General features: G+C 38.1%; 7 protein-coding genes, 1 long non-coding RNA gene and 1 pseudogene across 10 annotated transcripts in view; 6 read left to right on the top strand and 3 right to left on the bottom strand.

Moving 5' to 3' along the window:
* The window catches only part of LOC130689809 (cyclin-dependent kinase 1-like), a 96545-nt gene extending 79643 nt beyond the window's left edge, over positions 1-16902 (top strand). The window contains exons 1-6 of one of the 2 annotated variants that reach the window (XM_057512750.2): positions 15131-15287; positions 15390-15564; positions 15626-15921; positions 15993-16148; positions 16204-16367; positions 16435-16902. In XM_057512750.2, coding sequence (XP_057368733.1) covers positions 15516-15564; positions 15626-15921; positions 15993-16148; positions 16204-16367; positions 16435-16687 — 918 coding nt within the window. In that variant the 5' untranslated portion in view covers positions 15131-15287; positions 15390-15515 and the 3' untranslated portion in view covers positions 16688-16902. Of the gene's footprint in view, positions 1-15130; positions 15288-15389; positions 15565-15625; positions 15922-15992; positions 16149-16203; positions 16368-16434 lie in introns of those variants that run through there. The other variant, XM_059495544.1, reaches the window with a different exon arrangement.
* On the top strand, positions 1179-3404 carry LOC132088031 (uncharacterized). Its single transcript, XM_059495592.1, has 2 exons — positions 1179-1796; positions 1878-3404. The coding sequence occupies exons 1-2, from the start codon at positions 1179-1181 to the stop codon at positions 3108-3110; spliced, it is 1851 nt and encodes a 616-aa protein (XP_059351575.1). The 3' UTR covers positions 3111-3404.
* LOC130689889 (uncharacterized) lies at positions 4316-6428 on the top strand (annotated as a pseudogene).
* LOC130689890 (uncharacterized) lies at positions 6339-8238 on the bottom strand. Its single transcript, XM_057512832.1, has 3 exons — positions 8140-8238; positions 7952-8059; positions 6339-7885 (listed from the first exon to the last, which is right to left on the bottom strand). Exons 1-3 carry the CDS (start codon positions 8143-8145, stop codon positions 6608-6610), a joined length of 1392 nt encoding a protein of 463 aa, XP_057368815.1. The 5' UTR covers positions 8146-8238; the 3' UTR covers positions 6339-6607.
* On the bottom strand, positions 10441-13161 carry LOC130689855 (F-box/LRR-repeat protein 4-like). Its single transcript, XM_057512794.2, has 12 exons — positions 13018-13161; positions 12790-12953; positions 12635-12719; positions 12373-12568; positions 12040-12298; positions 11840-11965; positions 11649-11773; positions 11472-11581; positions 11245-11406; positions 11003-11177; positions 10742-10930; positions 10441-10672 (listed from the first exon to the last, which is right to left on the bottom strand). The coding sequence occupies exons 1-12, from the start codon at positions 13022-13024 to the stop codon at positions 10534-10536; spliced, it is 1737 nt and encodes a 578-aa protein (XP_057368777.1). The 5' UTR covers positions 13025-13161; the 3' UTR covers positions 10441-10533.
* On the top strand, positions 13229-14859 carry LOC130689810 (GATA zinc finger domain-containing protein 1-like). Its single transcript, XM_057512751.2, has 3 exons — positions 13229-13715; positions 13979-14228; positions 14284-14859. Exons 1-3 carry the CDS (start codon positions 13296-13298, stop codon positions 14445-14447), a joined length of 834 nt encoding a protein of 277 aa, XP_057368734.1. The 5' UTR covers positions 13229-13295; the 3' UTR covers positions 14448-14859.
* A 22-nt stretch (positions 16903-16924) lies between the features above and the next one.
* Positions 16925-26758, bottom strand: part of LOC130689811 (eukaryotic translation initiation factor 3 subunit F-like) — an 86764-nt gene continuing 76930 nt past the window's right edge. The window contains exons 2-6 of one of the 2 annotated variants that reach the window (XM_059495548.1): positions 18045-18159; positions 17592-17880; positions 17431-17522; positions 17108-17358; positions 16925-17052 (exon numbers count right to left, since the gene is read on the bottom strand). In XM_059495548.1, coding sequence (XP_059351531.1) covers positions 16969-17052; positions 17108-17358; positions 17431-17522; positions 17592-17880; positions 18045-18153 — 825 coding nt within the window. In that variant the 5' untranslated portion in view covers positions 18154-18159 and the 3' untranslated portion in view covers positions 16925-16968. Of the gene's footprint in view, positions 17053-17107; positions 17359-17430; positions 17523-17591; positions 17881-18044; positions 18208-26758 lie in introns of those variants that run through there. The other variant, XM_057512752.2, reaches the window with a different exon arrangement.
* LOC130689807 (transcriptional adapter 2-beta-like) lies at positions 18581-21236 on the top strand. The gene is made up of 11 exons (XM_057512748.2): positions 18581-18701; positions 18770-18867; positions 19000-19059; positions 19122-19278; positions 19339-19577; positions 19650-19891; positions 19966-20197; positions 20423-20478; positions 20666-20903; positions 20965-21027; positions 21089-21236. Exons 1-11 carry the CDS (start codon positions 18599-18601, stop codon positions 21188-21190), a joined length of 1590 nt encoding a protein of 529 aa, XP_057368731.2. The 5' UTR covers positions 18581-18598; the 3' UTR covers positions 21191-21236.
* LOC130689815 (uncharacterized) lies at positions 22665-23783 on the top strand. The gene is made up of 4 exons (XR_009000817.2): positions 22665-22789; positions 22860-23190; positions 23506-23595; positions 23666-23783. It is a non-coding gene; the product is annotated as an uncharacterized LOC130689815 (long non-coding RNA).

The raw sequence follows: 26758 nt of genomic DNA, 5'->3' as shown, positions 1-26758 counted from the left end.
TAATCTATTACTGCACAACAAACGATGGAAGTTCTGATGCGTTCAAGCACTGTTTCATCCTCAACACATCTTGAAAAATTATGGGCTAGAAGCCTTTAGTTATGTGCTAAGCCCCAGCAAATTACTGTTGAAAATTACTTCAAATAACACATAAATAACGACAATGATCAATGAAATGGAAATAGCAATTTATTTTTTGTCCCCAGCCCCCCCCCCCCCCCCAACCTCCCAGTTTATACTTTTGTCCCGCTATCCCTTGGAAGGCAATCGAGACAAATTATGATTCAACATGTCGAATAGAATTTTTTTCCTTCACTTGATTCAAGTTCGCAAACAACAAGTGCACGTACGAAGGTTTATTTTTCTTTATCCCATCAGTGCAGATGGCACGATTTTGCTTTTATTCTCCAGTATTTCTTCCATCACGCTTTTACTTTTTTCTCACATGGGTAAGCTACGCGATGAAAAAACTCCATGTACAGTACTTTAACCACGAACTCCCACAACTTTTATCAAACAACCCAACAACTTTTCACAAGGGTCTTGTTCTGGGTATAACTGCCAATATATTTACTGGTGATCTCTGACGCGTGATTACCCCACATGTACGCCTTTAAAAAAAATTAAAGGAAGATAACCTAGTACGGGAAAACCATGAAAATTTGGCGTTAAATTATCTATATAACAGCAAATTTAGAACAATATCGTCCTACTATTAAATCTGACCTGTGAGTCTTGACGGTTTCCGTATGCGCCATTGTTCTTGCTATTGCGGTCGTTTTAGTATGTATTAAACAAGTCAGTTATTTTTAACATTCTAATGATGCAAATAATGATTAATTCTTAGCTTCTTTTGCCTGTGGCAGTACAGGCACTTCAGCAGCATAATGAATAGGAAGTATGAGATATATTTTAGCGTGGTAAATGTGGCTATGTTTAGATCAGAGTTTTACAGCAAGTTTTTTTAACATAAGTGAAAATTTAAAACAGGGCAAAAGCATTGTTTAAAACATTTTACAGATTTTCAAAGGAAATGGCAAGGTAAAACGGAATCGTTTTAAAAGACGTTTTTGTAGTGTTCAACAAGAGATGTATCCTACTTAGACGACTGTTTCTTTTAATGAAATCCTAGTAAAAAATGTTTTTTCGGACTATTTCAGGCTGTGTTTAGGTGGAAAATGGACATTTATGAGCAAATCGAGCGTCTATGTATGGCCCTTGGAGTTGCAGCCGTAATACCAGATCAGCAGCAAGAACCAGCGGGCATCGCAATTCCTTTGGATCAGGAAGCTGCACCACTTTCTGACGAGAACAGGCTAGCAATAAAAATCAAAAACCAATGTACCAATATGCGAATAGAAAATGGCATGAATGTGTACGAGTTACCGTTAAAAAAATTGCCAAACTTCCCCGGAGCGCCTTCCATCGTTAGGCGATTCTCCTTTGGTGAGCCAGATCCTTCCGGAAGCAAGCCATGCAAAACCATTCTTCTGATGGGTGCCACCGGTTCAGGAAAAACCACCATGATCAATGCCATGATCAATTATGTACTAGGCGTTCAATGGGAGGATCCTTTCCGTTTTATTCTTGTTGATGAAAAAGAAACGAAAACTCAAGCTTTTAGCCAGACCAGTGAAGTTACGGCTTATGACATCCATCACAGAAATGGTTTCCAAATTTCTTTTTCTCTGACTATTATTGACACTCCTGGATTCGGTGATACCCAAGGTATCAAGAGGGACGAAGAAATCACTTCGGCCATCAAACAATTTTTTGAACACGAAAATGGCATTCAGGTATTGTGTCATTGTTATTTACAAAATATTTTTTTATGTTTTTTTTTTTAATTTTTTATTTGTATTTTTTTATTATTATAGGCATTGGACGCAGTTGGCTTTGTAGTGCACTCTTCGCTGGCTCGTCTTACGAGCTCTCAGACGTATATCTTCAATACGGTATTGTCCATTTTTGGCAAAGACATCGAAAAAAATGTTCGCTTCTTGGCCACTTTCGCTGATGGAGGGCAACCTCCTGTCTTAGCGGCAATTAGGGAGGCTAAGCTTCCTTGTCTACTGGACTCCAATGGGGAGCCTTGCCACCAGGTTTTTAACAACCGTGCAATGTATGTCTCGAATCAGAGATCAGGAGATCGTTTGTCCCCAATCGAATGGGACAATGCAATGCAAAATTTTCAATCGTTTTTTGCTGAGTTATCCAAAATGCCGATCACATCGCTCGAACTAACAAAAAAAGTACTGAATAGCCAAGAAAACTTCCGTAACACTATGCAGGACTTTGAAACCACCATCCAAGCGCACCTCATGAAAATGGAAGAATTACGAAAGATCGAGGAAATCATCGCCTCGAACAAAGAACATGTTAACGCTAATAAGGACTTTGAAATCACTGTGAAAGTACGCAAGAAGAAACAGATTGAGCTCAAAACGAATGAGAAAGCATTGAATTGCACTATTTGCAAAGTAACGTGTCGTCGTTGCTACCCAAATTCATGGATGCCCTCTCCTGCATTCTGGGAACCAATAAAAATGGCTCTGGTAACCGGTGGCTCTGCAAGTGTCGGAATGGCTGTGAAAGCTAGCGGAGGTTTCTTTGAGTTCATTGCAAAGGAGGAGATTTTTAGGTTTATTGCTAACAATGTCGTACCAGTAGCGAGTCTAGTGTGTGTTGGTGCAGTGGTCGCCTCAAGGTATGGTAATGAGTGCCAGATGTGCCCTAAACGCTGCGCCAAGGAACACCACTCATACGAACTCACTAGATGGGAATACGTTCAAGAAGACGAAACTCGCACATTTCATGAAATTCGCAAGAAGTACGATGACGCAAAGGAAAAGACTCTAAATGCGGAAGAACTAAAGGATGCCTTGCAAGGAGAGGCGGCGAAGCTGAAATCAGATATCATTGAAATAATAGATAAGAGTAGAAGCTACTTAAATTATTTAAAAGAGATAGAACTGTGTGATGCATCTCCGCTATCCGCTCCCGAATATATTAACCTGATGATCAAAGACGAGAAAAAAAATAAAAAATCTGGACACGAGGAGAGAATTAAAAGTTTGGAAGATCTAAAGAGAACGGCTGAGCTCCCGTAAGACGTAACGGATGGCGGTGATTTAGCCAAGCAGTACAAAAACTAACTAGAACATACAAGCTTACGAGGAAATATTGAAGCAAGAAAGATATCTTTTCCAGTTAACCATTAAAGTTTTTTTTATTTTTATAGTTCAAGTAATCATTTTATGAATTATCACCGCAATTTGGCTTTCAAATGCGCTTGCTAAATATTCGGAAGTGTAATTTTTATCTTACTTTGTAACGGTTATCGATTTTTAAATGGGTACAGGGGGTTAAATACAAGATTGAATAAATTCATCAGTTAAAAGCAATCTCTGTGTTGTCTTTTTTATGCACCCTACCAACTAGAAATTTAGTTATTTTGCCTTTAGTTTATGTCACGGATCAAAACACGCTTGTTTATGGCGGGTTTAATTTGATGAATCAGATTATGTCGATAGCTAACTAATTCTTAGCAGTTCATTCGATTGTGTATGGGTGCCGTGCCCAAACTATAGAACAGGAAACTCCAAGGTAACAAGCAAATAAAGTATAACACGCAACAGAGTGCAAACTCGGTGAGCTATTGCATCTATGGGACTTTCGGTTTTCCTTTAGTTTCCGGCCCATTCCTTAGTTTAAATATTCTAGAAACTCAGTTGGCTCGTTTGGTGTAACGAGAACAGTTCCAATATCGTGTTTTAGGTTTTTTTTTTACAAATATGCTGTTTTTTCCTTATAGTCGCTATGAGTTTTATCGTTGTTTTGAACAGCTACCTACTCACCTCCCAGTTTATGCTTTCGTTTCGCAATATCTTTTTGAAGCAACGAGGCAATTTGCATTTCACGATGTTGAAAAGAATTCTTTTCTTAAATTCGCAAGCAACACCTCCATGTAGTCTAGTTATGCATACTTGCTTTGGTAACATCATTAGATAGGGCCCTATTTAGTTTTTATTCGCGATTTTTTCTCTCTGGACGTATCGTTACGCTCCTTTATTACAGTCCAACTTTGACAAGGTATACATGGTGAAAAGAACTCGATCGACTTTAATAATCAACTCCAAAGTTTATCTCGAAATGTTTGCTTGCTCTGGATAACAGTCAATATAAACACACTGACGTACAGTACGCTGACACGAATGCCCCACAAATACAACCTGGATAACGTTTGATAACACAAAGATAAATAACCCCATCAAACTATATCAGTGCCCGTTGAATATTGTCATCACCATTAGACGTTACTCCTCGTTGACTCAATATTGTGTCTTCGCAATATGGTTCTTGCTATTGCGACCATAAAAGTTCCTGCAAACTAACCTTATTAGTTCTTCACTGTATTCAACATTTCAGTCAATAGGAATAATTATTCAATGTTTATTGATCCCTAGCCTCTTTTTTTGTTGCAATACAGAAACTGTATTATGATTAGGTAGCACAAGGAATGATGCAGTATTATGTGGCTATGTACAGTAGATAATAGTTAAGTTTTGTGCATAAGCAAACGAATTTGCAATAGAAAAATGTCTGTCGATTTTCCACTAGAGATTATCACAGGAAAGAGTTAGGTAAAACAAGTTGGTTAAAAATTACTATATACATTACATAAAGGTTTGGCTAAGAGATGTAACCTATCAAGCCGGTTAGAGCGAAGTTATTTATTTATTATTAAGTTACGCTGTGCATTTTTGCTATTTTCAGATTGGCGTAAGGTGACACAAAAAAAGAAAAATGGACGTAGATAAGGAAGTTCAGCGCCTAGAGCGCCTCATGAAAGACTCGCAAGCCAACATGAGTGAAATAATCAACATCTATTTCAACATCGTAAAGGAAGGGACGTCTGCTGTGTCCAGCGCTATGCCCTTCCTCAAGGATTCAGCTGTTCACTTGTTGTCCCCTGAATTGATGAAAATTCTGAAAAAACATAGACTGGACGCCTTTAGTTATATGCTAGTCGCCAACAACTTACTGGACGTGGACGATGTCAAAGATGAATTGGAAAATGGAGACGCCTTAACGAGCCATGTCCCACCCAATGCGATCAGGAAGCTCAAAGCAGAGCTCGGTGTTGCATCAGTTTTGCCATCCGCAACCCAAGCAGTAGAACGCGCACCACCAACACAGTTAGAAAAACCACAAGTATTAATGAGCAACACGAATGATTTGGATCCCAAAATTGCATCAAGCACTGACAAGATCAGACTACCAATGGAAATAAAAAACGAATGTAGCAGTATGAAATACGTTAACTGCATGCCTGTGTACAAGTTGCCGTTGAAACGATCATCAATTTTCTCCGGAGCGTCTTCCATCGTCAGGCGATTCTCCTTCGGTGAGCCAGATCCTTCCGGAAGCAAGCTATGCAAAACCATTCTTCTGCTGGGTGCCACTGGTTCAGGCAAGACCACCATGATCAATGCCATGATCAATTATGTATTAGGCATTCGATGGGAGGATCCTTTTCGTTTCATACTTATCGATGAAGACGTGACATCTCAAGCTTTTAGCCAGACCAGTGAAGTTACGGCTTATGACATCCATTACAGAAATGGTTTCCTCATTCCGTGTTCTCTGACGATTGTTGACGCTCCTGGATTCGGTGATACCCAAGGTATCCAGCGTGACAAACAAATCACTTCGCCCATCAAACAATTCTTTGAACACGAAAATGGCATTCATGTATAGTCTCGTTATTATTTACAAAATTTTTATTTATGATTCTTTCACTTTGGATTTATTTTTCATTATTATGGTAGGCATTGGACACAGTTGGCTTTGTAGTGCAGGCTTCGCTGGCTCGCCTTACGAGCTCTCAGACGTACATCTTCAATTCGGTACTGTCCATTTTTGGTAAAGACATCGGAGAAAACGTTCGCTTCTTGGTCACTTTTGCGGATGGAAGGCAACCTCCTGTATTAGCAGCTATTAAGATAGCTAATCTTCCTTGACAAATGGATTCCAATAACAAGCCCTGTCATCAAGAATTTAACAACTGGGTAGTCTATGCCTCGAATAAGATACCAGGTGATCGTTTGTCTCCAATCGAATGGCGTAAAGTAATGCAAAATTTTCAATCGTTTTTTGCTGAGTTGTCTAAAATGCCGACCAAATCGCTGCAACTCACCAAAGAAGTATTGAGAGCCAAGAATGTCCACAGATCACTATACAGAGCCTAGAAACCACCATTCAAGCGCACCTCATGAAAATGGAAGACTCGCGAAAGACAGAGAAACCATCGCCTTAATCGAATTATGTAAATTGAATTATGTAATTAATCGAAAAATGTATTGATTGAGAGGTGCATGTTTATGTAGAAAATTCAACAACCAAAATAAAACAATGCTAAGAAACAAGTCTGCTTTAACACTGTTACTGTTCACATACTGTCATCGTAACGAATTGTAAAACGAAAGTAAACTGAAGCTATGAAAAAGGTTAAAACTTTAATGAAATATTTAGAAAACGAAAAATGACCAGTGTTGGTGTCCTGCACCTCTGTCTGGTGTAATAGGAACTGAAAAAACGAGCCTCATTATTGTCTAGTCATTGCAGCGTGATAAGGTTGTACTGCCATTCGGACCAACCGACGCTGGCTTGGTTGCCTCTCCCTAACATCTTGAACTCTACGCAAATTTGTTTGCACGTAACGTTGGCGTACTTTCCTCGGTGATTGGCTACGCCTTCGTTTCTCACTGGTAGGACGACCGGCGTGAGTCACGCCGTCGTCGGGATAACCCGTATGAGGTTTTCTTTCTCCAACTTCAACACTTGGCTTCAATTCTCGATGAGGATGTCTTTCGAGGTAACCGTCGTGGTAACGCGGATGGGACGGTCTCGTTGGCTGTTGTTCTTCACTAACTTCATTTGACTTCGTGTAACCGCTGTGAGGTAAACGGCGAGGAGGATAATCTTCAGCAATCCTGGGTGGATAAGGTTTAGGTGTGGAGCCTTCATAGGAGGTAGCGGGATAACCTTCGTGTCTGTAAGGTTTAGTAGGATATGCTTCTTTGGGCTCGTTGTACAGCTTGGGTGAGTAGCCATCGTGAGGTAAATTAGGTGTATATTCTTCCTTACGCTCATTGTAAGGTTTAGGAGAATAACCATCATGAGGCTGGATTCTCCTACCGTAGTCTCCTTGAAATTGTTTGTACAACTTGGGAGAATAGCCATCGTGAGGTTGAGGGTGTTCACGTTGAGCGTAAGGAACGTAGCCCTGTGGGTATGGGTTTGGTCTGGTATAAGGTTTAGCAGAAGGGTTTTCAGAATAGCCATCGTGAGGCCGGCGGCCTTCACTGATTGGTTCCGGTTCGGATTTCGGTTCTTCGATAACCGGTGGGGAAACGGTGGAAGGTTCTTCTTCATCAACAGGAACTTCACTTGATTCCGTTGGCGTCTCTACGTAAAACGGCTTCTTGTGTAAATGTGCAGGTGGATACTCAGGTTCCTTTGGACGGTAAAGAGATTCTTGCGGTGGAGAATAAAGAGGTCTTTGTGGCTCGTAAGGTGGAGGATAGTGCGGTCTTCTCGGTTCATGTACAGGTGCATAAGCCGGTCGCCTGGCTTCGTGATGCGGTTCGGGACCTTCATAGGGTGTGCTGGGTGGTGGCCCATTTACGGTAGGTTCATAACGGACCTTGGCTTGGAAACCACTGTCACCTTCGACATAGTAAGTCACGATTTGCGTGCGGCCGTCGGGAAGTGCAACACGATACTCGCCATCAACTCGTTTGCCATCGCTTGTCTCTTGATGACCGTAGTCATTGTAAGAGGGGGGATGATAAACCGAATAGCCAAAGTTGTAAGGCATTCCCTGTTACCCGTGACAAGATTAATTATTTTTCAGAATATGAAAAATAAAATGAGTGTAACTACTTACGTAAGCTTTCGACTCGGGTTGGTATTCATCAGGGGACGCTTGTCTCGTTGCAGCTCTTCTAGCAGCTACTTCACTCACCATTACGATGGCGACCAATATGCAAAACACCTATAAATTTGAGGAACACAAAAATTGATTTCTTTATACCGCTGTAAAAAGAGTCGATGAAGATTTTCATTCGAATTTACCTTCATTTTTCTATATTAGTTTGTGGTAGTACAAATCCGCTACCACCTACAACACTGTAACTATATTGAAAACGCGGCAGGAATGGAACGAAAAACAGGAGGAACATGGAGCCTTATATGTTCTCCAAATAGCCGCCGCAGGTGGGAACAAGAAACTGACCAGTGAGAGAAGACCAAACATCCTCCGTGCATTTCTTTTGGAATTTTTCTCTTTTTTTTCCTACTTTTTTTTCGCTTTCACGCGGCCAGAAAATCGCGTGCTCTGTAAGGAAAACAAAGAGTTTTTAAATTTTCTCCTCAATGTTTTAACTCGGTAGTCACATGCTGATATACTCTCACACATTTTTTTTTTTATTTCGTCTCGGTTGTTCATGGAACGCCGGCGTTGAGCTGCCGGAGAAAACTCCCATTCATTCTGTATCCAGCACGCGTCAGTGTTTTTTTCAATTAACCCAAATGTCCAACAGCTCCCAATTATGTCATTTACACAGCAATAACAGCGTGGAGATCTCCAGATCTAATAATGCTAGTACAAACTGGTATTAACGTATGTTTACCGTGGCCGTGCTGGCGAGTGATTATTTGCTAAATAGTCTATGCGAATAATCCAATTTACGGCGGTTGCGTTTTGTTAAACCAGGCGCGCAATATATGACTTTCCTCTGTAATATAGGATAGCTAGAGATCGGAAAAGTATGGCCGGTAGATGTGCTGGTGGCCCATAATTTTATAGTACGGAAGAGCGGAGTTATAGATCGGATGGCGAACTCATTTGACGCCGAAAATTGGGCTTTATTAATAGACGGTGGGAATGAAGAATCTCTCGTCATCAAACTATAATTCAAATGATACTTTCTTTATTGCAATATAAGTAGACTGCTGTTAAACTCGTAGATCACGTTAGCATGCCACAACGCCACGGGATGCAAAGCGTAAACGGGTGGAACATAATTTACTGAAATCGTCCTTGGATTTTTAAGTTTAATAAAACGATTTCCTGCTATGACATTGTTGCGACCGTAATCGATTTAACATTAAATTTAATGAGTTTCAATCTGGTTTACTATTGACATTTCTGGAGTAGGTTAAAGCTTTCTTCCGGCCAGGTTTTTATGCTTTGCAATATTCCTATTGCGCAATTTAGGTTGTAGATAAACCCACCATAAAAGAAAATGAATTCTCGAGGAAAAATCGCCAAAATATCAACGTAGGAAAGTGACGTCATAAGGCTAATGTATAAGAAATACGGTTATGTTGAGCAGGATAAATGTTGCACAAGAAAGCTGCATGTAGTATAAGGCAATAACGTACCCCCGCTGTGAATCGATGATAAGCCCTCGTCTGTGCATGTTCCGACGAAAGCAAACATAAATAAAATATACCAAAAAGGATAATTTAGTAAGTTTATCTGCAAATAACTTTCGCTCATTCAGTAAATAAATATCGTTCCGTATCACTGGTAACGTATGCTCTGGCCATCATAACCCAGGGAACAGTTCCCAGTCCCAGATCGTAATCCCCCTCCCCAAAAAAAGATATTCTGTTGTGTTCACAGTCGTATTACTATATCCTCCTTTAAGGAACAAACTTTATTTCAATTTGATTGAGCACAGAAAAATTCCTACTTTCTTCCAACAGCCTTTCTCCACGTCGTTTAATCACTGCTTTGTTTCCTGTTGAAACCTGCCGTTTATGACGTCAGTGGGATATTAGAAACCTATTGGCAAACGTGTCCAAGCATTACGAGGAGATTAAATGTTGGATAGATACAACATCGCGGCAGCAATTCCTGTTTTATATTCGAGCGCTGTGAAATTTGGGAAATGTAGAAGATAAACGTTGCTTTCTTGCCAATTGGAGAAAGTCTCCTTTCTTTTCAGTTGTTAATAGGCACGTCCTGTACTGAAGCCAAGCAGGTGCATTGGTGCGCTACTCCCAAGCCTACCATTGTTACCACTGTTAGAAGGGTTATTATTATATTTTTTTTTTTTTCAATTTCTCCTCAATGGCACTTTTTCGCTTCTAAACGATCTCTACTCACTTGCTTCATCGCTCAAACCGCAACTCGATAAATGTGTTCAAAAGCAACGGCTTTATTGTACCACATAGACGAACAGAAATTCTGTCAGTACGCTAACGAATTAATAGACAGTTTTGAAATGGAACCTGTTTGTCAGTGTTTGACTAGTCGTTCATATTTTGGGGGTGTTTTGCTAATTGCAAATTATTTTTTCGTAGTCGCATTTCAAAAGAAATGTTAAACTTCGTTTAATACAATGCCAGTTGTAATGATTCAGTTGACTTTCATTCATAACAGGTGCAAGATGTAATTGGCAAAACTCACAAACATGGTTTCACTTGATTAGAACTAAATTTTGAAAACCATCTTTCACGCTAATCTTCTTCGTTAACAAAAATGCGTTTGATGCTAACATTAGGATGAGTTCTTCTCCAATTCGCGACGTGTACCGCTTCAATCTGACAGCAGTAGCTAACATCCAGTAGCCGCAGCTTCCGACATTTGTCAAGTACTCTATGTTAAACAAAAAGGGAAATACTTAGAAATTAATGCTAAGCGAAGCGGATAAAGCATTTCATTAACCTGTTACATCCTTCCCACGTTATGTAGCTATTTCCTAGCACATCCAGTTGTTTTAAATTTGGGCAATATTGCGCGATAGCTACCAAATCAGCGTCTTTAACGATTCTCGCTGCGGTAAGAAATAATTTCTCTAGCGACCGACAGCGATTTGCTAATTGGGATATCCAGTTACCATTGGGCGGTAGACCACTGAAACAGATCATGCAAATCGGAATAGGACAAAATTAACCGTGTCCTGATTATGTTCCTCAATCCACATACCACCAGCCGATATCAAGTTCTCTCAAATGCTCAAGTCCTATAAGAGCTTCCATTCCATGGTTGGAGAGATGACCACTTCTCCAGAAATCGAGAGATACAATGCCTGGTCGGTGGCGATTTAGCCAACGACTTATTTCATCCAATGATCCCAAAAGAGAAAGGTTTTGGCAACCACCTGCGCTAGAAACAAAATATGGTTTATCAGTAGGCGAAGCACAGCTGTTGAAAAGACGATGAACGACCAAGCGACAGATGAGAAAGTGATGCCATGGACTGCAAGCTGACTAGCAGCGTAGGTAATTCAATTTGTGTGCTGTCCAAAATAAGTCTTTCCATCATATGTAACTTTCCCAAGTGCCAAAACGCAGTCGATTCTAAATGGCGACAACCCCGCAAGTTCAATTCTAGCAATTAAAACAAATTATTATTTTTTGTGTTGGATAGAAGCAGAATAGGGATTTCATACAACCTTGTAAATAAGGACTTGAGGTGGAAATCGAATAAAGAGCTTCGTTATTTAGAAAACTGCAATTCTCTAGGCGTAAAATTCGTAACCGTTTTCCATATTGTTTCATGAACCTAAGACACAAACATACACTATTTACATTGGGATCTGAATGGAAGCCAAATTTTAATAGCGACATACCACGAAAAATCAGATGAACTAAATTTTCCATAGCTTCCGCACCACGACAGATCCAAGTACTGCAAACACTGACTACGAACTCCCAACCATTTCAATGCTGGGAGATTGACACAATACCAATAGGGCTAAAAGTTAATAAAAAAAACTAAAAAAACTTGATCTGTCAATAGAGTGAAAGAATTTATTGGTACTTTTAAATTCACTGAGGTAAAGAGCACAGAATCCTTGCAGATTTTGTTGAACAAAGAAGAAGCGCACGCTAACGAACACAAACTGCGAAGATCCAAAAGCGCTAGAATAACACGTAATATCTCCTCCTGAACGATAAAAACTTGTAAAACAACGTAAAATTTTTCACCGGCATGCAGCCAGTGGAGGAATTCTAACTTACAGGTAGATTGCTCAGATGGCAAACACTTGCGTTTTGGGGTAGTTTGTCGGTAAGACAAAGTCGCTGTATGCTTTCTAGGGTATTGAAGCCAGGCACTAGATGATGAAGTCCCAATCCAACAACTTTGGCATATAGCCCTAACACACTCAACTTCAGCGACTCCTCAGGAGCAGGATAGGTTTCCGTACCCACTAAAAGGACGGCATCGACCTCGGGATAATAGTCGGCAAAACTGCTATCGATTTCGATCCTAATAAGGCTGAACAGTACAAAATACAAACATAAGTGTCTGAGGTGCATAAGGTACCAATTTGATAATTCTTTTTCAGTTACCTAGTCAGAAATGGTAAATGATGGGGTTCAGGAGAAAATATTTGTGACTGTTTTAGTGATTTTTTCATAGGATGTTCATGAAAGAGTTTCCAGTTTCCTTGGCCATCACCTGCCCAAAGCCGTCTTACACAACCAGAATTATATGTTTCATATACATTTACACAGTAAGGATATACCGGCTTTGGGAATTGGACATCTATATGTAAGCTATATAAATGTTTTCAAAAAAACAAAACAAATAAAAATACAAAAATTTTTATACCAATAAAATCCTCTCCTGTTTGGTCAACCTCATTTTTCCCTTTAACAATGTTTGATGATTCTTTCCACCAACACCCATATGTTCTCTAAGGAAAAAAAAAAGTTAATGCCAGTTCCAGTCTTTGGTTCAAGCTGTATTAATCCAGATAGAAGTACCGGAACATAAGTTTCTGGAAAATCACCATAAGCTGGGAATCTAGAGGGAGGACCAACCAAATTATTGGCTGTGTATGAAACTCCTGTTACATGTCCATACTGTGAACTGTAACATGTCACCCTGCTGGCATGCTGCTCGATGAAAACTAAACCTTGCTGGTTGTCTGATGAAAATTTGAGAATAAAGTGGATGTAACACCGTCAATATATTCTTGGTTTAATCCTTACTCAACATGAATTTTTCAGAATCAGAATGTGTAGCTTATGAATTCATGAATCTTGACCGCAAACTTGTACCTAGTACTCAAATATGATATGTTTACTAACATAAAAAGAAAAATCTGAATAAACAAGATGAAAAAGAAGGCTGCTAGGATTCAGGTAAACAAATGCAACGCTGCAATTGAAAATATTGCTTCAAACACTTCTGCTGTGTAAATAAAGTTACAACTCGGTTTTTGACTTTTTGTGCGATCTCTGTATTAGTTTACGTCGTCAATTTAACCATGCCTTTGGGACTAAAACCGGCTTGTTTCAAATGTGACACAAGTGTGTCAGAAATTTGGCAAAAAACAGTCGAAGGAAACACAGTTTGCAATGACTGTTTTTTAGGTAAAATGACGGTACTCGTGAAAACGGAAACTGCGCCTGTTGAAAAGGCGTCTTCTCCGGAAATAAAGTTTCATGAAGAAGATGTTTACGTTGAAACCATTGAAGTTGATGATTCTATTGCTGATGAACCTGCTGATGATGTAAAACCACGCAATGAGTTTGGGCCTGGTACAAGGTCAGGAAATACAACTTTAAATGTTAGAGGGGGACGAACAGGAACAAAAAAGACACGAGGAAGAAGCAAAAAACTAGGAACTGCAAGCAAAGCAACAGTTGGTAAAGGACGAGGACGTCGTGCTGTTTTCAAAAAGCAGGTAAACTTTGCAGATGTATATGAGGTGTTCTACAATGAGAAACTTTGAACATATCTTTTTGTGAGGCTTTGATGCACAGAACTATCCTTTTGAGGCATTTTTGAAGGCATATAAATCCAAAAATAATTTAGCTCTTTAGGTTAACATTACCCATCAGTTTTGGTGCAAATTGGTTTGTTCAAAGTTTCGTGTAAATTAAAGTTACAAGCAATCTGTGTATGGATCATTAAGTTATCTATAATTATACATTTTTTTTTCCTTAGCTACCATCAAAAGCTCCAACTGTAGTTTCAACCTCTTTTACAAGTGGTCATCTTTTTCATCATGACATTTATTACCAAGTGGGGGATATAGTATCAGTAACAGACGAAGATGACGGTGTTTATTATGCCCAGATTCGTGGCCTTCTGCAAGACCAGTTTTGTGAAAAAAGTGCGGTGTTAACATGGCTGATTCCAACCCAAAGTTCACCACCCCCAGATCATGGATTTGATCCACTAACATACATCTTAGGTATGTAAATGCATTTCTTATATTCCGTGAAGCAAAATCTGAAAACCTCGTTTAGGCCCCGAAGAAGAGTTGCCGCGCAAATTGGACTATTTAGATTTCGTAATGCACGCTCCAAATGAATATTTCAAGTTGGACGAAAACATTCGAGTGTCCAATGAGAAAGATGCAGGTTATATTTGGACAAGCATGGGTGCCGTTCGCAGAACTATTCATTCTTGATGGATATAGCATTAAAAAAAAACAGAATTCTGTTTCAGAAAAGAAACCATTAACAGCTTACTGCCTTCTTCGGCCTCTGAATGTTATTCACGTACTCAATTTTAAAACAATGCCATTCGGTTTCTTAGATTCCTAAGAATTTTTTTACCCCTGTATTCTGCACTACTTCATTGAAATTAGATGGAGAATGAATTTCGTTGTTCGAAATGTATTGCTTTATTTCTTTACTTCAGTTTAGAGGCTGTAAACATGATTATCAAGACTTCTATAATCTAGAGAGCCAAACGTGGAAAAAAATTAAAGATTCCTAATGTGCGTGTTACATTTTGGCTTTACAGAATTCCATTTGAACTAATAGCCCTGCGTTGGGTTAAAATATTTCATGCTATTTATGTATTTTCCCCGTTCAATTATTCTTAACGTCATTTGGTATTATAATACGAAAATTGTGTTAGCGGAAATTTGTGAAAATCTTTTCTTTTTTTGTTGTTGTAATTTTAGGACAATGGCATAGATATAAAGTTAAAAGTGTAGTAAGGAGGGTTTAAATTTTTGTCTGTTTGCGTTTTAAATGTATACATATTGTTTTTCGTATTTTAATTAAAGTAAATGTTGCATGTTTTATGCTTATTGATTGATGGGCAAATTTTATATTGTTTTGGCATTCCGAAGAAAACGCATGTTATAAGATATAGATGGCTCTGAAGTCGGTTTCAAAATTTGGCGGTTGTTGAATTTTTATCCCAGTGTGAAAGACGGCAAGTCTAACGGCCACCATCCTTGTGACAAGTGTGCTCACTTATTCCGTCACAGTGTCGTGTCTCTGGAAATAAACGTTTGGTACGTAATATTTTATACTGCATTAAATTTTTCCTTGATTTCATATTACAAAAATATATGAAATCAAAAGTTACATGGTAATAATCAACGAACGATTTGCAGGTGGACAACACGTCGTTCAAATTTTTGTTGTCTCGAGCCATTTGAATTCTGCCTTCTGTTCCTTCAGAATTTCGAATCATTCATATTTTTTTGGTTTAAGCTTTCCCCTCTTGCCAATAAAAAGTGATGCCCTCTGCTATGGAAGATTTTACTAAAATTGAAAAGATCGGTGAAGGTAATGCCAGATTAATAAATGTGTACTCTGGAACACTCTCACATTTTTCTTTATCTTAAAGGAACTTATGGTGTCGTTTACAAAGCTAAGAACCGTAAAACTCAGCAATTTGTGGCCATGAAAAAAATCCGACTGGAAAATGAAGATGATGGTGTTCCTTCTACTGCTATCAGGGAAATTTCCCTCTTGAAAGAGCTCCAACATCCTAATATTGTGTGTCTTGAGGATGTTTTGATGCAAGAAGGAAAGCTGTACCTTATTTTTGAGTTTCTGTCTATGGACCTTAAGAAGTACATGGATAGCATTCCAACTGGACAGTTGATGGATAAAACACTTGCCAAATCTTATTGCCATCAGGTGTGCAGTGAAGTCCTAGTCTTTATCAATTTGTTGGGCTATACTTCACACCCTCCATGATCTTATTTCAGATTTTGGAAGGTATTTTGTATTGCCATCGACGCCGTGTTCTCCATCGAGATTTGAAACCTCAGAACCTACTCATCGATAAAAATGGAATTATTAAGATAGCAGATTTCGGCCTTGGTCGCGTATTCGGGGTCCCTGTTCGAGTTTATACTCACGAGGTAAAACTTATACTAATAAAATAACAGAAACGAATTATTCACTTTAGGCCGGTAGGTTGTTACGTTGTGGTATCGTGCTCCAGAAGTTCTACTAGGCTCGTCCAGATATTCTTGTCCCATAGATGTCTGGTCAGTCGGTTGCATTATGGCGGAAATGGTAACAAAAAAGCCATTGTTTCAAGGAGATTCGGAAATCGATCAGCTGTACCGTATTTTTCGGTATGTTTGTCCATCTTTTCTTATTTAGTATTTTTTATTGCAATATTTCTTTTGCATTGAATTATAGAGTGATGAAGACGCCTACTGAGGAAATGTGGCCGGGTGTCTCCAAGATGCCCGACTATAAACCTACATTCCCCAATTGGAATACTTATCATCTTCAAAACTCTGTAAAACAGTTGGACTCCATTGGTTTTGATCTGCTACAGAAAACTCTTATTTACGATCCAGCCCTGCGCATCACTGCTCAGGATGCCTTGGATCATGCTTGGTTTACAGATTTGGATAAATCCATCTTACCTACCAATGTGCCTGCTTAATAAGCATTCCTTGTGTTAAAGATGACCATCAAGCCTTCAACTGCGTTCATGGTTGTTTCTTCATTTATTTTTTTCTTTATTCCTGCTTTTTTTCATCTTTTTTGTATGCTATTGAGAGAAGCTGGGTGTGATTACTATTCTTGGTAGAAAAGAAATGTCATCTCGAATACTTTCGACTGTAAACTATAGTTTCCTAATAAATATGCCCACGAGGATTATGCGGAAAAAATGACAAAATAGGGGGTAGGATATTTATTTTAATCTTTGTTCAACTTAATGAATTAAATCGTCAGCAAGGTGAGCTTTTCATTCAGCGAAAGTTGAGTCTTGGTTAGCTGAGATAGGTATAAGACCATCAGTAGATCCTGAAAAAAAAAACATTATTCAAGGCTTTCTACAATTAAATTAAGGTTGTTTCACCTTTCGATTCGAATTCAACATCTCCTCAAATTCGTCGGGTGTCATCTTAGGTACCGAATGGACCATATCCAACAAAGAACGACCAAATGTGTTGTCCGCTGTTTTTGAACCGCTCATGACATCATCGACGTATGTCAGGATCGTGTCCAACATGTTCTCCATCTGCTGTGATGCTTCCACGATCTGGGTAAGATCAGAAGCGATGCCTGCTTGACGCTTCACTGAAGTTTTTGTTTTCTGACACGCGTTTACTAATAACGAATAGATCCTGATTATAGAATATTTGTTCCAAACTCTAAAATAATTCACGATTTAATACTTACAGCCAACAGTTTCTGGGTCATAACAAGCTATTTCAACAGAAACCGGAGCAAACATGCACCCCATAGTTTTGCCTGTGATGCCCATTGGAACACTAAAACAAAAATAACAAACCACTTAGATATGTTAAAACATTGCCTCATAGCAAATCATGAACAGATACCTGACATAAGCCTTAATCCCCATTCGCGTATCTTGCAAAGTTGTGTCAACTGTAATGTGTACAGGATTAGATGACTCCCTTGAGTAATATTCGTGGATTAATGCAGAATGTGATGTGACTCCAGTTCCAGTTGCCCACCACCCTACAATGCTTTCTTGTGGATTGACTTTACGATGTAAATCATACATATCTTTGGCAAAGTCCAATTCCACAGCAACCTCTTCTTCTGATTCATTATGTGGCACACAGAAACAGTTAGTTACTTCCACACCATTTTTATCAGAAGTGCCTGAAGAATAAAAGTAAAATATGATATTTAATAAAAACAAATCGGTTACTGAAACCGTTATAGCTTGAATTCACTAAAGGTATCCACAGGCAAGCAATCCGTCACACGTGTCACACGAAAGCAAATGTCACTAAAGGTAAAATGAGAGAAGAATTAACTATTACCCAATAGCGTCCCAATTACTCTTTGCGCATCAGGGTTTCGACGCTCATACGAGTCAATAATCTGAAATAGCACAACAGGATGGAGCTTGACAGTCAGATTGAGAGCCATTTTGCGGTACTTTTTGCAGACGTTTCCTACTAACGAATACTAGAAGAAGGAATGGGAAGAATAAAAACTCATGGTGGGTACAAAGTTGCCAAGTTCGCAATATTCCTTTTATATTTATTCAGCTTTAGTTTTAGTTTGGTTTTACGTAAAAGTCATTAATGAAATAAAAGTATCTTATAAAAGTTTCGCGAATGCTTTACCAGTTCAGTTTTTGGCATGAATGGTGTATTAATATACATCCAATCCATTAAAAATAGAAGTGTATCATGTAGTTGCATTGTGTATGCGTTCTAGGGTTTCTTGTTAATTAAAAATTCCTGAGACTAATACAAACTTATTTAAAATAAGTTTTTTCTTGTGCCGTATATAATTTTGTTTTGTTGTATATGAACGGTATAAAACTGTTAGTCTATTTGAAACAAAACAAACTCCAAAATTCATTGCCATGTTTGTAAATGAAATCCACCAGGTGGCCCTGTGGATGTGCTATGCCAAGCGTTGGCTAGGCTCAGTTCATAGTGATGGGAAGGGAAGGCTAAAGATGGCGGGTAAAAAATACTTGGATTCAGTCCTCTTTTCTAAATTTATCAATCGCTTTTCTCTCTCTATTTCGCAGATTTATTTATGAAACATCGATGTGGCTACTGTCAGGACGACATTCTTGGCATTCGGATCCGTTGTAATATCTGTGTCGACTACGAGCTTTGTTTACAGGTGTGGCAATCCTCATTGAAGCTCCCTTCCTTCTTTGTTGTTTATTGTGACGCCTACACTATGAGCTTGCCGGGTGCATGGCGGCGAATTTGAAATGCATTAATGAAAAATTTCATTCTTGGTTATTTTTAGTGTTTTTCACTTGGTTGTGAAATTGGTCCACACAAAAATAGCCATGGATACAAATTAGTAGTAAGTGATTTATAATATATAGCAATTCAAAATAATAAAAGCTGTAATTTTTCTTCCACTAGGATCCTGGAACATTTAGCATTTTCCCTGATCAAAAAAGGGATGATGAAAATGGCTGGATCTCAAGGGAAGACTACCAATTGCTTGATGCCATAGAACAATTTGGTTATGGAAATTGGGAAGATGTTGCAAAACATGTAGAAACACGAGGATCAGAAGGTAATTAAAACAATTATTTATGTTTTGGTAGCCAAGGCTCATTGTATCTTTATGTTTCAGAATCAAAGGAACACTACTGTGAAAGATTCGTCACAGGGACAATAGGTAAGCTGACATGGCAGGGACTTCCAAATGGTCAGCTGGCAAGTGGAGAGTCACGTTTATCAGCTGTTGATCATACATGCCCAGACAATGCACCTCTATCACCTTCTATCACATCTAGACTACCTCCTTTGGCTATTGAACCAGAAGAAACTTTAGAACTTGGTTACATGCCCCAGCGGGATGATTTTGAAAGAGTATATAATGAAAATTTATATTTACTAGGTTATTTTTATGGTGATTAAAATAACAGAATTATTTGTTTGTAGGAACATGACAATGAGGCTGAGGCTATCGTTTCTCATTTAGCCATCAATCATGACGACGAGGATATCGATTTGGCATTAAAGCTGGCCCAGGTTGATATGTATACGCGACGATTGAGGGAAAGAGCAAGAAGAAAGCGGGTTGCACGTGATTTTCAACTAGTATCCTTATTTTTCAACGCCGCTAAGAAAGAAAAAGAAAAACCGACAACCGCAGCCAAAAAAAGAGAATTTCAAAAAGAAAAGTGATTTTCCATCAAAATTTAAACATTAGTCACATTCCAATGTATAAATTTATATATTTATTCGCATTTTTCAGAGAGATACAGGAAAAATTTCGTTCATTTTCCCAATTCCACACAGCACCGGAACACGAGCAATTTTTGCGCAATCTGACTAAAGAAAGAGCTTTACGATTGCGGATTCGAGAACTAATCAAATACAGGAGGAATGGGTTAACACGACACGAAGAGTGCACTGAATACGAACGACTACGCTATTTCCGCGAGAGAAAAAAAGAAGCCAGATTGGATCGCCAGCGCCGGAAATCCGTAAGCTATTTTCCCAATCCATACTATTGCTTGACGGTTTTCAGCAACCGGAGTGGATTGGTTTATTTGGCTTTGTTTTTCACCAAAGTTAAGCACTTTCCTTGGTATCAAAATTGGTTCAATCTTACATTGCCCATTTTCTCTTTGCCTTTGTTATAAGTAAATTATGTGCTAAACAATTAGAACCCAAAAAGAATGGAATATGAACAATAGACTTTAACGTAGGGAAGCAGTGGACCGGGGCCGATTGTACAAAACCCTGGGACACTACACAAGTCAGAGTAAGCTTTATTTTACTTTTCCTTATACTTTATGCCACTTACCTCACCAATGACCTACTAGCTTAAAACTGAAATTTCTTATATTTACTGGCGACATCGTAGAACCAAGTAGCATTCTGAAATACCTTGTTTCCCCCGTCGAACAATTTTCGATTTCTGTTTGTTTTGTTTTCCTTTCTTTATACAGCAACGCAAAGGAAGAAGCGCTACTTTCAAACTGTCGAGACGCAAGAGCCACGTCCTTCGGCAACAACAACAGCGTCCTCAACGTTTCAAACAGTCTGGCTCGACTCGGGCCCGCACTCTCCGCTAACGCTCGAATGTCCCAGTCAGAATGGCAGGAGGCGGTTGCCAATCATATCGCCAAGAGCGACGATCTCACCTTGTGTCCCGGTTTTGAACTGCTCAGTTCTTTTGAAAAACAAGTTGGTGATTTATTAAAACATTTTCTGACGCTTTGCACTTCAGTTCTTCATTTTGTTTCAGATTTGCCAAAGTTTACGTTTGAGGCCAATGCATTATATTTCTTTGAAGGCTAATCTCATATTGGTAAGTAAAATCTGTCGTATTCATGCCCTCCTAAGAATAACGGCTGTCAATTGTAATTCAGAATGGAACTGACAAAACCCCTCTGCTATCCGGTCTGGCTGCTGACGAGCAGATTATGATTGTAAATTATTTTACGAAAGCCGGTTTTTTGTCTGTAGAGTAAACCAAAAATTTCAGTTAAATATAATTTGCCTTTTTAAAATATCAAACTGTTGAACACCAGATGTCCGTAAATAGCGCGGCAATAGGAAACCAATTGTATCGATGTTTGCTATAGGGTTATCACACTTTTGGGTGTTAAATGTCGAGAAACGTGGCCACCCAATGCACGTTTTAGAACCGGCAAGATAAATATGGACATTAAATTCCATGCATTGCGAATGGGTATGTAATGCGTTTTAAATATCATAACTTAGGACATAACATGCACATGCCTTTGACTTCATTTTACAGGTTATACCACAAGTACATGGCGAAGTCCGTGCCGTATGGTTTACTGTTAAACGTCGTGGTATTAGTGGTACTCGTTGCCTCTAGCCGTTGCAAAGAGTAGACAAGCGCTAGCCGTTGTTAGACCTAATGCGGTCTGTTGTGGATAAAATTCATTCAGTAGAAGATTTGGTATGCAAGTAGTAGTAGCCCAAGTACCGATGAAGAAAGTGGATTTCATATGCAACCCAAGTAATTGGATTTTAACCTCCCAGTAACTTCCAGCAAAGAATTTTGAGGAAAATTAATTAGGAATTGCTCCTGTGATCTCGTAGGTTTGACTGGTGGAAGCTATTGCAACAAACATATTTCCAACATGGTTTGTGCAGTAGTTTCTACTGCGTTTCATCTTTTTCGTTCAGCATCTATATGTGGTGTTCAACTAACTTCCTAATGGAAAAGCTTCTTAGTAAAATCATAGCTGTGATGTTAAGGTAAGCACATCCTGGATCCATTAATGGAGATATGTGATTATCTCTGAATGCAGTAACAACCATTCCGTTGATTTGTTATAAAAATTAACTGCATCATTTTCATAGGTCTAACAAATTATGCTTGAGGAATGGATAAATTACTGTCGTTTAGTTAATGGAAGTTGACGTGTTCCTACTACTACGCAGAGAGCACTATGTAGTTTAATGACGAAAAAGAATTGCGTCAGGCATCCTTGGATACTTGAGGCAATTCTTCCTTTCTTTCCGGCGTAGCATTTACGTATACTTTGCTCCAAACCCCCGTAGCACGCGTAGTGAGTACGCGTGAAATTTATAACACGTGCTACAGAGAGAATCTTGCCATTGAACCTGCGTAAATGCTACAGCCTAACCACATGTGCTATACTAGCGCTTATATACCGCGAAAATGGTTGCTCAAACTACGTTTGCGAAATTGACTTCATAAAAGTGTGTTTTTCCGAATAGGCTAAGACACAACTTGAATTAATAAAAAATGAACTTTGAAAATGGTTACACAGTGAAAAAAATGAAAAATGAATTTTCTTATTTTTTTTAAACAGAAATTAAACCATTAATGAAAAGTAAATATTACGCCCGACGTACTACTAACTGTGTACGAAGTAGTTCGAGAGGTGACCGTTAGACTGCGCTGATGTAGAGGGATGGGAAGGAAGTGAAATAGAGCGGGAAGAGGGATTTCGCTTGCTCATGCTGCTGAGTAAGCCTCAAGAAGTTGATCAGCAACAAACATGATTTGTGGAATTGGTGATTTTTATCGAGTTTCATAAATTTCTTTTAATTTTTCCGCTATGATAAAGGTATGTTTTGTAATGATCGCTATATCCTGTTTTGTTGTTCAATTCATTAAGTTGATTGTGATTTTCTCAGGGTAGTTAGGACGCTGGGAGTAAGTTAAATATGGCAGTCTGAAATGAAGGAAATATTGTTAGTCAACAGCTTTTGCTGTACAGGAGATGGTAAGTGAATGTTGGATTCTCGTTGTTCCATAATTTTAATTGTTACTAAAATTAAATACTGCCAATTGAGGGACAAAATTCATATTAGTCCTAATTGGAAGGAAATATTGTTGAAAAACACATTTTGCATGGTTCCTTGGCAACTTGTGTTGTGTTTAGATTGTTTGTGATGGTGTTTCCTTAGCTTCGATACCCTGACATGATTCAGAGCTTTTGTTCAAATGCCCGGGAAAGGTCAAAAGGTATTTATACTTTTTTGTTTGCATAATAGATTTCCCGTAGGTTATATAACGTATGGAACAAATTTTCCCATGTAAGGAGAAGTCTGAAATGGCATTATTTGCTTCTCTTCTCTAGCGTTGTATTTTTTGATAAAATGTGTTCTTCGACTTCTATGTTGCCTTTTCTATGAAATCTTACTTTAGCTGATGTTCTCAGATCATGGTCATGATGTGCTACTCGTGATTTTTGGAATGATGGAAACTTCATTATTATTGGCATGTTAGCTTTTGATCTAAAATCTCTGTTATTTTTGGTTTTTTTTTTTGTTTTGCCAGGCTTTTTGTTTCTACTAGGTTATTGGTTTTGTTTAGATCATGGGAAGTTTTCTACTTTGCAGTCAACTGCCTAATTATATATACAACAAGGTAAGGTGTATTTTTCCCATTCTGTATAATTTTTAAAAAATTTCTTTAACTTATTCTTTTTGTGGATTAGGTAGAAAACGTCATTCACGTATTAAGTTCGCAATCAGGTTATCTTTAGTTATTTATACAATGAGGTATAAATCAACAATGAAGACTTATCCAAACAAATTTGGATCTTGCTTATACAGGTATTATTTTTATATATCATAGGCATTTAGTATTATTTGTAGCTTATCTTTCATATTAGCAGATGATTGGTGTGCTCGCCATGGTTTTGTTGGAAATAAATTTGATTTTCTGCAAATCCACAACTCTTAATTTCTCATCGTGATTTATGCACAACAACCTGCCAAGGATAGGATGGTGATTTCCTCTATCAATGGGGACACTGCCATTTTTACCATTCTGGTGGTGTCGGTAACCCTTCGTTTCGCCGTATGGGATACGTATTTTGTTTATTTATAATTATAATATTTTAAAACTATGGATTGCAGGGCAGTTTCTCTTCTACGAGCCGAATAGTTTGACCCTCTTGAGTTTTGATCACGAAAATACGCTTCTGTAATACGAAGCTATACGAAGTGGTTGGCTGTATGAGAAACACTCAGTCAACAAGTCGTAGATATTTTGGATTCTTTGATCTCTAATCGTGACTTCGTAATATGGGCATGGTGTACGAGGTGCTACCCTAGCCCACCATGATATTTGTTGACATATCTGGCTTTCAAAGGATTCTATACTTTTCCGTAAGTTAAAGCAATTGCTACAAATAATCCCTATAAAGGTTTCTTCGGTGATTGTTGGCAATGATTGTAGATTGGTTATTATTGCGCTAGTTTTGATTAAGTCTGGATTAAAAGAAACCATGATTTATATTTAAATTTTGATATTGTGGGATCGATTAAGAGGATAGGATTTAAAATATTATATCACTTGTTTAGACATCAACTGGCGATTAGAAGATAGTTAATACCTCTGAATAACGATTTACGATGTTTCTCGAGTGCACATATCAGTGTTTAAGTAATATCTGATTATGTTAAGGTGAGACAATTGAATGTTCAAGTACTAAATGTAAATGAAGGTTATTGTAGTTAATTGGTTAAACCTAATGACGATGAGTTAAATAAGATGGACAGATTTGGGAGTTTCATTTGGCTGTTAGTGCGACTATTATGAACTGTTCACAAATTTAACGTCGTGTGTAACATTATGTGATGTAACCCCAAGTTGACTTACCAAGCTGTATTTGTTTTCTTTCAAGAATTCGATATTTTAACTGGCACTAGCACAAAATATCAAAATAATTCTTAATCATTCCTTTAAAAAGAAAGTCTTTTAGCGTAAAGGGAAATAAGGTGTGTAGTTAGAACGCTTGTATTGGATTAACTGCTGTAAGGTTCTGCAGAAAGCTATTGCAGAAAAATACTTTTAAATCTAAATACGTCATAAAATTTTATTTGTTGTATAGTTTGTTTTCTTCAAATGAAACAACGTGAAAGCTAGTGAACAGCTAATTCTAAACTTTAAAACAATAGCTCTTTTATTTTTTATTATAATTCCAATTCATCAAAACTTCTGCATAAATCATTCATGAATTCCGAGTTGGTTCTTATTTCAAACTTAACATAATGAGAATGTTAAAGCTCACATACAGTAATTTAGTTCTTATTGCTGTATTCTTACTATTTCTTATCGCCCGTAAGCGACATCATTAGCGCGATGCAGCACAAATATTCCGTGCATTTCCAAATCGATTAATTTAATGAAAAAAATACAACGACCTCGGAATTAGCATTCAGTTACGAATATATTCTGAGATTTCCAAAAAATTCTAATAAGCGTAAAATTTTCCAGATTTTAAGCCCGACTTTTCTTATATCCTTAGTCGGGCTTAAATTGTTTTTCTGCAAAAACTGACACTCAGTGGAATTGGTTGAATATAACAGGATACACTCAAAATTGAATACTAATTCCGGAAAAATTGCTATTTTTAAAATTAAGTTAATCGTTCTTGAAATACACCGAAAATTTAACGCAATGCTAGCGCGCCAGTACACTACAGCGCTAGCGCGATGCAGCTGAAATATTCGGTGAGTGTATGTTGAGAATAATTAGGAACAAAACCGGTAGATGGCGATAGCAGTAAAACGGATATTTTGGGGGGGGGAGGGGGAGGGGCAAAAAAAAAATCACACTTTTTTCTTTTTTTTCTCCCCGTAGCCATCTACCGGTCAGACTCGTTATTACAGGCATGTAGGCAATTTGAGTCCATTGGATCCCAATGGCAGTTAGTTGGGTAGCGTGGCTGGAGAAAACGCGTGGCTGGACAAAAATATTTAAAAATGGATAATATAATAAAAGATAAGGATGGTAAGTATAAAGATTATTGTATTGGTTTTCAATTATTAATTATTGTTTATTAGATCAAACTATGAACCTGCAGGCTCAATTATTGCATAGAGTATTAGATAACAACAAAACTAAGGATGGTAGGGCCTAATACCTAATGATTGTATTTGTGTTCTTTTATTCATTTGTGTTTTTTAGCTGAAATTTTGAGTCTATCAGCTCAGTTACTGTAAAAAAAAAACAAATTAGAACAGGACACTTTCCAAACAGTGAAGGAGGTTTTTCCAAACTCATCCCTAACTGAACGTGAGGATGAGTTGGCATTAGGCGAACACAGACAGGTACCTAAACTTTTCAAATAATAATTCAAAATAAGTATAGAATTTTAAAAAACAATTATTTATTGTTTAGTGATTCAGTCCACCACCTGACAGTGTGTTAAATTTAAATTCTGTTAGTGTTGCACTAAAAGAATCGTTAGTAATAAGTCCATGCAGCGAAGGAAATGAACAATTGTGGGATCGTATTTGGGCCGAAAGTGGGTGTGGTACGAAAACCCAGAAATGGCATGAGTTCAACATAAAACATGGATTAGGTACTTTTCGGTTTTTTGTCATATCAAAAAAGTATTTTTAATGCTATTATTTTGCATTCACAGAATTTTAGTGGGGGATCAAGTCAAGTCTGGAAGTGTTACAGGATGGAAGAGTGAGCCTACAGTTGAAAAAACACAGAGTGCATTACCATTAAGGTATGAGGTAAAGTAATAGAGTATGCAAATTGTCTAATGACAGGTACCATCTTGTGTGAA

This window comes from Daphnia carinata, chromosome 6, assembly GCF_022539665.2.
Source record: "Daphnia carinata strain CSIRO-1 chromosome 6, CSIRO_AGI_Dcar_HiC_V3, whole genome shotgun sequence".
In the NCBI taxonomy this organism is placed as follows: Eukaryota; Metazoa; Arthropoda; class Branchiopoda; order Diplostraca; family Daphniidae; genus Daphnia; species Daphnia carinata.
The sequence above is the reverse complement of the archived record's forward strand: the minus strand, read 5'-3'. Positions and strand labels throughout refer to the sequence as shown.

What these genes read in the sequence shown, in the direction of transcription:
- LOC132088031 (XM_059495592.1), top strand. Translation starts at nt 1,179, where the DNA reads ATGGACATTTATGAGCAAATCGAGCGTCTATGTATGGCCCTTGGAGTT. An exon ending in AACACGAAAATGGCATTCAG is followed by an intron (nt 1,797 to 1,877) that starts GTATTGTGTCAT and finishes TTATTATTATAG; the next exon opens with GCATTGGACGCAGTTGGCTT.
- LOC130689890 (XM_057512832.1), bottom strand. An exon ending in AACCCGAGTCGAAAGCTTAC is followed by an intron (nt 7,886 to 7,951) that starts GTAAGTAGTTAC and finishes CACGGGTAACAG; the next exon opens with GGAATGCCTTACAACTTTGG.
- LOC130689855 (XM_057512794.2), bottom strand. An exon ending in CATTTACCATTTCTGACTAG is followed by an intron (nt 12,299 to 12,372) that starts GTAACTGAAAAA and finishes TGTACTGTTCAG; the next exon opens with CCTTATTAGGATCGAAATCG. An exon ending in AGTTCATCTGATTTTTCGTG is followed by an intron (nt 11,582 to 11,648) that starts GTATGTCGCTAT and finishes TTTGTGTCTTAG; the next exon opens with GTTCATGAAACAATATGGAA.
- LOC130689810 (XM_057512751.2), top strand. Translation starts at nt 13,296, where the DNA reads ATGCCTTTGGGACTAAAACCGGCTTGTTTCAAATGTGACACAAGTGTG. An exon ending in GTGCTGTTTTCAAAAAGCAG is followed by an intron (nt 13,716 to 13,978) that starts GTAAACTTTGCA and finishes TTTTTTCCTTAG; the next exon opens with CTACCATCAAAAGCTCCAAC. An exon ending in TCCACTAACATACATCTTAG is followed by an intron (nt 14,229 to 14,283) that starts GTATGTAAATGC and finishes AACCTCGTTTAG; the next exon opens with GCCCCGAAGAAGAGTTGCCG.
- LOC130689807 (XM_057512748.2), top strand. Translation starts at nt 18,599, where the DNA reads ATGTTTGTAAATGAAATCCACCAGGTGGCCCTGTGGATGTGCTATGCC. An exon ending in ACTACGAGCTTTGTTTACAG is followed by an intron (nt 18,868 to 18,999) that starts GTGTGGCAATCC and finishes GGTTATTTTTAG; the next exon opens with TGTTTTTCACTTGGTTGTGA. An exon ending in AGAAACACGAGGATCAGAAG is followed by an intron (nt 19,279 to 19,338) that starts GTAATTAAAACA and finishes TTTATGTTTCAG; the next exon opens with AATCAAAGGAACACTACTGT.